The 10,406-nt window shown below is 55.2% G+C and overlaps 3 protein-coding genes across 3 annotated transcripts; all 3 read right to left on the reverse strand.

Moving 5' to 3' along the window:
- Positions 1–1,673: 1,673 nt before the first annotated feature.
- On the reverse strand, positions 1,674–5,059 carry FAM167B (family with sequence similarity 167 member B). The gene is made up of 2 exons (XM_055255638.2): positions 2,859–5,059; positions 1,674–2,170 (listed from the first exon to the last, which is right to left on the reverse strand). Exons 1-2 carry the CDS (start codon positions 3,117–3,119, stop codon positions 1,934–1,936), a joined length of 498 nt encoding a protein of 165 aa, XP_055111613.1. The 5' UTR covers positions 3,120–5,059; the 3' UTR covers positions 1,674–1,933.
- A 127-nt stretch (positions 5,060–5,186) lies between these two features.
- Positions 5,187–5,500, reverse strand: LOC129469225 (small ribosomal subunit protein uS14-like). The gene has a single exon (XM_055255641.2). The coding sequence runs from the start codon at positions 5,492–5,494 to the stop codon at positions 5,291–5,293; it is 204 nt and encodes a 67-aa protein (XP_055111616.1). The 5' UTR covers positions 5,495–5,500; the 3' UTR covers positions 5,187–5,290.
- LOC134734598 (uncharacterized) lies at positions 5,187–9,311 on the reverse strand (the record flags this gene model as incomplete). The annotated part of the gene is made up of 2 exons (XM_063628003.1): positions 5,187–8,703; positions 8,990–9,311. Coding segments are annotated over 2 exons (684 nt in total), but the record flags the coding sequence as incomplete, so codon positions are not given.
- Positions 9,312–10,406: the final 1,095 nt, after the last annotated feature.

The following is a 10,406-nucleotide window of genomic DNA, read 5'->3' on the forward strand; positions in this document are numbered from 1 at the left end:
ATAGTCAAGGGTAGGTGAATGGTAGGCTACCATCCCTCTTACAGACAGAATGCTGGAAAACAGCCTGTTTCAGGAGGCGACAGGACAACCTCATGTCTTCAAGAGGGCAGAGTAACGGCCCCTGCTGTAGTCAGAGGCCAGGACAACACCCACTCATCATGGCTGGAGAGTGGGGCAACACTTCGAATGCAGGTAGAGGCAAGGCCACAGCCCCTGGCAGAGGTGGAGGGCTTGGCACTGTCTCCTGCAACAGGTGGAAGACAGAGCAAACAGGGCCACTCAGGCCCCCAGGTGCAGGCCACAGACTGTCAGGACTTTCTGTTATAAGCAGGACGCAAGAAGATTGTCACGAGCAGCAGGCAGGCAAAGAATTTCCATTTCCCCTGGGGCCAGGCTGAGGGGGCGCCCATCATTAGCTGAGGGCCGGGTCACCAGTGATATGAGGAACTCCAGGTGGCCTCATCAGGTCCAAGAACCCGGCCTTGACCCCACCAGGAGGAAAGTGCCCATGCGTCACTGCCTGAGTGAGCTGGTAGGGGGAGGGGAACCCACAGAGCATTGTTGGGGCTTGTGAGGTGGAAACGATGCTGCATGCACCTCAGCTGCTGAGAGAAGGGGGGGCAGGAAATGGGTGGGGGGAAGAGGAAGCCTGAGTTGGAAAGTCAGACAAAGAGGGTAACACAGAAACAAAGGCTGAGAAAGACAAAGTGAAAAACCTTCACAGTGACACAGAGCCTAGAGTTGGAGCTCCAGGCCTGGTGCAGGGCCCAGACTCCCCTGCAGTGTAAGCCTGAACACTTCACAGTCTATCTCCCCGTCTCAGCACAGAGTAGAAAGACTGCCATGCTGGGAGTGAGTAATAGTTCGTATTCACTGAGTGCTCAGTGTGCACTATTTCCCTGAAGGCACATCTGCTGCCTGTGGAGTGAGAATCAGCATCTCCACTGTGGAGGTGAGGAAACAGACTCAGGGGTTAAGGAAGCTCCTCAGGGTTGAATAAACGGTGGCTCAGGCCTGTAATCCTAGCACTTTGGGAGCCCCAGGCAGGTGGATCACTTGAGGTCAGGAGTTCGAGACCAGCCTGGCCAAAATGCTGAAACTCTGTCTCTATTAAAAATACAAAAATTAGCTGGGCATGGTGGTGGTTGCCTATGATCCCAGCTACTCGGGAGGCTGAGGCAGGAGAATCGCTTGAGATCAGAAGGCAGAGGCTGCAGTGAGCCAAGATCGCACCACTGCACTCCAGCCTGGGCGAAAGAGTGAAATTCCATCTCAAAAAAAGAAAAAAAAAGAAAAGAAAAGAAAGGAAATTAGCCAGGCGGAGTGGCGGCCGCCTGTAACCCCAGCTACTTGGGAGGCTGAGGCAGGAGAATCGCTTGATCCCAGGAGGTGGAGGTTGCAGTGAACTGAGATTGTGCTACTGCACTCCAGCCTGGGTGACAGAGTGAGACTCTGTCTCAAAAAAAAAAAAAAAAAAAAAAAAAGCAGAAGAAATAACAACAAAAAGAAATAAACGGGGTAGCTGGCTTTGAACCCGTGTCTCCCAGATTCTGCATTCTTCAGGAGCCCAATTTACCTGTCACCTCCCATAGGCCTGCAGTGAACTAGGATGGTCCCAGTGACAGGCGACATTCAGGCCTTGGGCCTGAATAAACGACTGCAAGAGACCTTGATGGCAACCAGAGAGGGCGTTTATTGAGGAGTTTGAGAGTGTGAGCTCCGCCTCCTCCCCCTCCCAGATGGGGCAGCAGAGGAAACAGGATGCTGGGGTTTTGCACTCTTGGAATTCAGCTCTCAGAAACCTGAATGTTCCTCCTCCCCCGCCAGGAGCTGGTGCCTCTGGGGCACCCCTCCCTTTCCTCTTCCCAGGCAGGCAGGCAGGGGAAGCGGCATTGGGAGAGGGGGCGGGGAGCCAGGGGGGCACAGGTGTTCCTCAGCAGAGGGTGAAGCGCCGGGCGCTGATGTTCATGCGCGTGAGGCCCAGGTGCCGCAGCAGCGGGGCCAGGGCCAGGCCGGCCCCGGGCTCCAGCTCCAGCTCCAGCTCCAGCTCGGCCTCATCCAGCAGCTCCTGGTGCAGGTGACAGGCTTGGTCCATCTTCAGTCGGTGCAGCTGGGCCCGCAGCTGCAGCAGCTGCCCTGCCAGCTGCCGGTCCTGCGCCTGCATCTCCCGCTGCGGCCGAGAGGGGGCGTGAGCCTGCCGGACAGGCCCTCGGCCGCGCGCCGTTTCTCCCTTCCTGGCAAGGCTGGGCCTTTGCACCGGCTGTGTCCTCCCCAGCCCCCTCTCGCCTCAGCTTGATCTCTCCCTATCTCCCAACCTGGCTTCACCTGGTAGTTCTCAAACCCAGCTAAGGAGTCATTATTAAGCAAATCCAACTGCCTGGGCCCCATCCCAGATCAACTAAGCAGAATCTCTGCGTTGGAGCCTGCGTATCTTTGTATTTGCACATGTTGAGTTGGGAGCCACCTACTGAACCTTCACCTCTTCAGAATCTGCCTGCAGCGTGGCCAGTGCCTCCTTTTGTACTTCGCTGTATCTTTGGGCCATAGAAAGTCCCAGAGTAGGGGAGGCTGTGTATTTCCCTATTTATAATAGTGCCCCACACTCCCCAACGCCAGTGCTCTGCCCCCTAAGCAACAGGAGCACAAGGTCAGTAGATGGGATGGAATCCTTCTTCAGCAAGGCTCCCTGAATACAACACTGGACAAGTCCATTCCCGGCTCCTCAGCCCAGGACACCGGAGTGGGCAGTTGCTGGAGGCAGGGTCCATTCTCATCCCTTCCCCATGCCTGTAGTCTTGGACCCTAAGGAGGACCAGCCTGAAGGCCCTGTGCAAAGCTGCCCACCCCACCAGACTCACCAGCTCCCGTCGGAGCCACTCAAGGGCGGAGTCCATTGAGTTGAAACCACAGATGTCCCCAGGTCTCCCTGGTCCAGGTTTGGCTTGGGCCCTGCGCCAGGCCTGGCTCTGGACCTGAGCTGTCCACTCCAGATATGAGGGCCGCCGGGTCTGCAGCTGCAGCTTGGCTGTCAGTGCCTTCACAGAGTCCAGGCTCTCCCCCTCCTCATCCTCCTCGTCCTCTTCACCCACTGCCTGGAATTTCAGTAGCCCCAGGGACATGGCAGGTTTGAGGTGAGTGACAGGGCAGGGCTGCAGCTCTGGGATTAGGGAAAGGCTGGCAATATTGCCCAGGGAGAGGTGGTAGAAGTTGAGGGTGAGAAGAGCGTGCCAGGGAGTGTGTGGTGGTCAATGTTCAAGGTGGGTTAGGGGGGCTGAGTGTGCCAGGGTGAGTGAGCAGATGGGTGTGTGAGGCCAAGTATGCAAGGGCTGGAATTTTCCTGGACTGCTAACTTGGGAGCCACGTGATGCCCATCTGGGTGGAACCGTGCTCCTCTGGCCCTTTGGATGAATTTTATTGTCTTTGCCCAGAAGGAGACACCCAGTTCCCAGAAAGGAAGTTGCTCCAGGATGAGAAACGCATCATTCATACCAGAGTCTTGGCCCTCCTCCCAAGACTCACGTTAAGGGAGCTGAGATCCGGGAGGAGGCTGCCTAGCCACCCCTTGTCCTTACTCGTGACACCAGCCCTTCAGGAAAGGACTAGCCTCCAGGGCCCTGGCCTAGGAGTCAGGAGACCTGAGTTCTAGTGCTGGGTCTGCAAAACCTTGAGCAAGTCACTGACCTTCTCAGAGCTCTGTTGGGACAGATGAAGGATTTCAGGCTAATACTCTAAGGAGCCCTCAAGGGCTGCCTGCAGGAGAAGGGCAGAGCTGTGGATGGGCTCCTTGCCCTCCCTCTCCCTGCCCCTCCCAGGGCTTCAACCAGAGCAGTTCCCTTTTTTAAACTTTGTTTTGAAACATAACATACACACAGAAGGACAGGTGAATAAACAGGCTCACACCTGTAATCCCTGCACTTTGGGAAGCTGAGGTGGGCAGATCACGAGGTCAGGAGATTGAGACCATCCTGGCTAACACGGTGAAACCCCATCTCTACTAAAAATACAAAAAATTAGCCAGGCGTGGTAGCACGCATCTGTAGTCCCAGCTACTTGAGAGGCTGAGGCAAGAGAATCGCTTGAACCCGGGAGGCAGAGGTTGCAGTGAGCCGAGATCGAGCCATTGCATTCCAGCCTGGGTGACAGAGCGAGACTCTGTCGAAAGAAAGAAAGAAGGAAAGAGAGAGAGAGAGAGAGAAAGAAAGGAGGGAGGGAGGAAGGAAGGAGAGAAAGAAAGGAAGGAAGGAAAGAAGGAAGGAAAAGAAGGAAAGGAAGGAAGGAAGGAAGGAAGGGGAAAGAAGCATAACATACACACAGAAAAACTGTACATATCATAAATGCATGGAGACACGGTGGCTCACACCTGTAATCCCAACATTTTGGGAGGCCGAGGCGGGCAGATCATCTGAGGTCAGGAGTTTAAGACCAGCCTGGCCAACATGGTGAAACCCTATCTCTACTAAAAATACAAAATGAGCTGGGCATGGTGGTGCATGCCTGTAATCCCAGCTACCCAGAAGGATGAGGCAGGAGAATCACTGGAGCCCAGACGCAGAGGTTGCGGTGAGCCAAGATCACACCATTGCACTCTAGCCTGGGCAAAAAGAGCGAAACTCCATCTCAAAAAATAAGTAAATAAATAAATAAATGAATGTATGGCTCGATGAATTCTCCCAAACCGAACACATCCATGTAACCAGCACCCAGATCAAGCAACAGAGTATCACCAGCACCCAGGAATGGCTGTTAGTCTCCCGCATGCTCCTGGCCTGTCACTAATCTCCTAAGGGTGACACCACCCTCATTCTAGCAGCATAGTTTTCTCTGCTTGTATACCTTCTAGTGGTTCACAAACTTTAGCATGCATCACAATCACCTAGAAAGCGTGCTAAGATTGCTAGGCCCCACTACCCAGAGTGTCAGATTCAGTATGTATGGGGTGGGGGCCTGGTAATCTGCATTTCTACCAAATTCCCAACCCAGCTGCTGCTGCTGGTCTGGAGTTTTACAATTTGTACTTTTTTTTTTCTTTTTTTTTTTTGAGACAGGGTCTTGCTTTGTTGCCAGGCTGGAGTGCAGTGGTGGGATTACAGCTCACTGCAACCTTGAACTGTTGGACTCAGGTGATTCTCTTGCTTGACCTCCTCAGTAGCTGGGACTTACAGGGCCAAGACCCCACACCCAGCTAATTTGTTTTTGTTTTTTTTTTTTCAAATGTTTATTTTATGTACAAAGAACTATCATGGTTTTTCATTGAGTAGATGCCTTGGATAATCCTTTGAAGGAAGATCGTTTAGTCCAACTTAATGAAACCGATATCCTTCGCGTACTGACGGAAACACTGGCGGCACATATTGAGGCCGTATTTCCGGATCAGACCGTGCCGGTTTGAACAGACGCGACAAGAGCGAGAACCCTGGCCGAATTTACGCGGGTGGCTCCAGTACAGCTGCTGATGACCCATCGTGCTCTCAGCAGTGCAACGAGGTAAAAGCATTTGTTCTTTTTTAATTTTTGATAGAGATGAGGTCTTCCTCTGTTGCTCATAATGGTTTCGAACTCGGCCAGGAGCAGTGGCTCATGCCTGTAATCCCAGCACTTTGGGAGGCCGACGGGGGTGGATCATGAGGTCAGGAGATCGAGACCATCCTGGCTAACATGGTGAAACCCTGTCTGTACTAAAAAAATACAAAAAAAATTAGCCAGGCATGGTGGCAGGCACCTGTAGTCCCAGCTACTTGGGAGGCTGAGGCAGGAGAATGGCGTGAACCCGGGAGGCGGAGCTTGCAGTGAGCCGAGATCCTGCCACTGCACTCCAGCCTGGGCAACAGAGTGAGACTCCATCTCAAAAAAAAATAGCAGGATTGAAAGTCAGAGGATGAGAAAGAAAAAAAAATTAGGGCATGGTGGCACATGCCTGTGCCCAACTACCTGGGAGACTGAGATGGAAGGATTGCTTGAGCCCAGAAGGGCAAAGCTGCTGCAGTGAGCCCTGATCACATCACTACACTCCAGGCCTGGGTGACAGAGGCCAACCTGTCTCAAAAAAAAAAAAAAAAAAAAAAAAGGCTTCTCTGCCTATGAAGTACCATTGTTTTATTCCTTTATTCTTTTTTTTTTTTTTTTTTTTGAGAGAAGTCTCACTCTTATCCCCCAGGTTTGAGTGCAATGGCTTAATCTCGGCTCATTGCAACCCCTGCCTCCCGGGTTCAAAAGATTCTCCTGCCTCTGCCTCCCAAGTAGCTGAGATTAAGTCGCCTGCCACCACTAATTTTTGTATATTTTAGTAGAGATGGGGTTTCACCATGTTGGCCAGGCTGGTTTCGAACTCCAGACCTCAAGTGATCCGCCCACCTCAGCCTCCCAAAGTGCAGGGATTACAGGCATGAGCCACTGCACCCAACCCTATTCCTTTATTCTCAATTAAAAAGAAAGAAAGAAAGAAAATAAGTAGATAAATAAATAAATAAAATAAGCTGGGCATGGTGGCTCATGCCTGTAATCCCAGCACTTTGGGAGGCCACAAGGCAGGAGCATTGCTTGAGGCTTGGAGTTGAAGACCAGCCTGGGTAAAACAGGGAGACCCCAATCTCCACAAAAATATTTACAAAAGAAAAAGAAGGTGGATGGATGAATAGATGGGTCCTGTGGTGAATTGGCTCAGCTCTCTTCCTGCAATTTTACCAGCTTAATTGTGTCTCTTGCCAGACTGAAAACCCTGTGAACAGAACCTTCCCCAGTCATCCCGGGGCCCCAGCACCAAACACAGGGCCCAGCTAGCTCACTGTACTGGCAACACACACTTGCTGAAATGATGGCGTGATAGCAGATGGGGCTCTTGAGGTCTGGACTCAGCCAAAAGTGGGCTGCACAGAGGGCGCCCTGGCAGGGCTGCGAGGTGGGGGAGGGGCGCCAGCTACACAGCTGCAGCATTTAAGGTGGACCAAAGGGTTTCCCCAACCCAGGTTTCTTTTTTTTTTTTTTTTTTTTTTTTTTTTGAGACAGAGTCTTGCTCTGTCACCCAGGCTGGAGTGCAGTGGTGCGATCTCGGCTCACTGCAAGCTCCGCCTCCCGGGTTCACGCCATTCTCCTGCCTCAGCCTCTAGGAGTAGCTGGGACTACAGGCGCCCGCCATCATGCCCGGCTAATTTTTTGTATTTTTAGTAGAGACGGGGTTTCACCGTGGTCTCGATCTCCTGACCTCGTGATCCGCCCACCTCGGCCTCCCAAAGTGCTGGGATTACAAGCGTGAGCCACCGCGCCCTGCCTCCAAGTTTCTTATGTATGGGAGGAAGTAGGCAGTTTCCAGTTTCACATCCACTTTCCGGCCCTTCCACCAGGGTACGGTGGAAGAAATAGTTATCCTTCCTTCCTTCCTTCCTTCCTTCCTTCCTTCCTTCCTTCCTTCCTTCCCTCCCTCCTTCCTTCCTTCCTTCCTCTTTTTTGACGGAGTTTTGCTCTTGTTGCCCAGGCTGGAGTGCAATGGCGCTATCTCGTCTCACTGCAACCTCAGTCTCCTGGGTTCAAGCGATTCTCCTGCCTCAGCCTCCCGAGTAGCTGGGATTACAGGTGCGCGCCACCATGCCCAGTTATTTTTGTATTTTTAGTAGAGATGGGGTTTCATTATGTTGGCCACGACGGTCTCGATCTCCTGACCTCGTGGCTGGCCCGCCTCGCCTCCCAAAGTGCTGGGATTACAGGTGTGAGCCAACACGCCTGGCCAATTTTTTGTATTTTTAGTAGAAACAGGGTTTCACCATGTTAGCCAGGGTGGTCTCGAACTCCTGACCTCAGGTGATCCGCCCCGCTTCGGTCTCCCAAAGTGTTGGGATTACAGGCGTGAGCCACTGCGCCCGGCTTTTCTTTCTTTTTAAAGTTAGCAGTAGTGCTAGCACCTCAGGGCTTGAAAAAACAAAAATACAAAAATATTGAGTGTCAGGCCGGGCGCGGTGGCTCACGCTTGTAATCCCAGCACTTTGGGAGGCCGAGGCGGGCGGATCACGAGGTCAGGAGATCGAGACCATGGTGAAACCCCGTCTCTACTAAAAATACAAAAAAAAAATTAGCCGGGCGTGGTGGCAGGCGCCTGTAGTCCCAGCTACTTGGAGAGGCTGAGGCAGGAGAATGGCGTGAACCCGGGAGGCAGAGGTTGCAGTGAGCCGAGATCGTGCCACTGCACTCCAGCCTAGGGGACAGAGCGAGACTCTGTCTCAAAAAAAAAAAAATATTGAGTGTCTCCTGCAACCCAGGCACGGGGTTAAGGACTTTAGGCAAGATTATTCTCCCCATTTCACAGACTATGACATGGAGATTTGCTTATAACAGTCTCTGGCCAGGGACCTCGCTAAGAGATATTGGCAATATGAGGGGAAATTCCTGTGAAACTATGATCCTTTCCTCTGAGGGGCCTTCTTAACAGCTGTCCAGACGGCGTTGCCAGCTGCCCAGGCAGTTCGTATCCCTTTCGGAGCTCCAGCCTGCCCCTCCTGACGCTCTCAGAGTCTGGCCTTCTGCTGGGCCCCGGGTCTCTTACTGGCAGAATGGAGTTCTCCGAGCTGATCCATACCGGCTGGGCCCAAGCTGAGCTTCTACGGGGTCCCCCCCGCTTCGTGGCACGCTGTGCGTCACTGTCCACCACCTGCTGCTGTCGCCAGGGCCCGCGTCCTCTCCGGACCTGTGGCTGCTGCTGTTGCGTAGCGTCGACTCCTTCGAGAAGCAGCGAGATGTGGCTGGGTGAGGGGGTCCCCGGAGTTGGGGAGCGCGCGACTTGGCGGAGTAGGGGGCACGGTCAGCGCAGTCGGAGCTGGCGCCCTCCCCTCTCCTGGAAAAGGACAACGAGTCCCAGAGAGGGGCAACAAGTTTCCCGGATTGGGCGTTACGCAGGAGGGCACCATCACGCCGCGTTACGCAGGAGGACACCATCCCTCCTTAGCGAGGGACACCAAGCCTGGGCCCGTCCCTCCCCAGGGTTGCGAGTGACTCGGGCACCCACCATCGCCCCGCGCCGTAAGGACCTGCGCGTGCTGCAGCTGCAAATAGAGAGCGCGGAAGCGACGCTGGGCATCGCCCGCTCCATCGAGGTGCGCCGAGGGCGCGCCCGAGCCCTTTAAGCTCTCCCTGTCTCGCGTAGAGGGGAATAAAAAGGTGCTTCTGTTCAAAGAGGGTCCGCAGCCGCAGCTAAATGGCAGGGGGATGCAGGGTGGTCCGGGGTACTTGGAGAGGCCGAAGCTGAAGCTACAGGGCTGAGGGGCTGGAAGGGGCGCGGGCGAGACAATTCCGACCCTCCCCAGAGCTCCGGACGCTGTCCTCCCTGGAATCGGTCATCACCTCCTTCCCTTTATTTTACCGTCCCAAGGACCTGAGATTGGGCGACTCCTGGCACTTCCTCCCGCCCGAACGCTGCTACAAGAGAGTAGCTCGCGAAGTGGGCGCGGTCTTGGGGGCCCCGGGAGGTGGAAGCGCAGGGCCAGGAAGAGGCGCGGGGACAGGGCACTCACTCCCGGGTGCCCTAGACCTGGCCTCTCTCCTCCCTGCGCCGCAGACCAACGCGTGGCGTCTGAGCGAGGTGAACGAGGACTTCAGCTTGTGCCCCAGATACCCCCGTGCGGTGATCGTGCCACACGTGGTGGACGAGGATGCCCCGGCCCGCAGCACCCGCTTCCCGGTGCTCAGCTACCGCCCGGCTCCCAGCGGCACCGGGAGCGCGCCCTCCCCACGCTCCGCCCCCAGGCGGCTGCGTCCTTTCTGGGCCTTTTCTTTTTGGCCCGGCCAATTTCCGGCCTAGCCGCTGCCCCAACTCCTGCCCCATTCTGGTCCCGCCCCTCTCCCGCCTTTTCGCGGGGGAGGGTAGCACCTTTCTCCGGCCCCGCCCCTGACGGTTCTGGGCCCCGCGAAGCTTAGTCCTTTCTTTGTCAAGCCAGGACCCGCCCACGGCCTGTCTGTTCATAGGGTCCCGAACCACTTTGGCCACAACACCCGCAGACTGGTCCGAAGCCTCGTGAGTTCGCCCTGGTCGCTGCACTCCAGCCTGTCGGTGTGCAGACCTGGCCTAGAGGCCCCCTAAGGCTGGGGGGTCCCTTCCAGAACTGAGTCCGGCCCGCAGGTTCTGCTACGCTCCAGCCAGCCCCTGACTGGTCCCCAGAAGCGGCGCTGCGAGAAGGACCGGGAGCTGCTGCGAACTGTGCTGGCGGGGGCTCGTCCTTGGGCGCGGGGCCTCATCATGGACGCGCTCCTGTCCCAGGCCGCGAAACAGGCCCGCGTGACTGGCGGAGGCACGGAGGCCAAGGCCGCTTACCCTGGCTGGAAATGGTTGCACTGGTCCCTGGAGAGGTAAGGGGCCTCCCACCCTCTCCCAGGCCCTCTCCTGCAGGGCTCTGGGAATGTACATGTGTGTGAGTATGTGTTGGGGT

Source organism: Symphalangus syndactylus, chromosome 12 (assembly GCF_028878055.3).
Source record: "Symphalangus syndactylus isolate Jambi chromosome 12, NHGRI_mSymSyn1-v2.1_pri, whole genome shotgun sequence".
NCBI classification, from domain to species: domain Eukaryota; kingdom Metazoa; phylum Chordata; class Mammalia; order Primates; family Hylobatidae; genus Symphalangus; species Symphalangus syndactylus.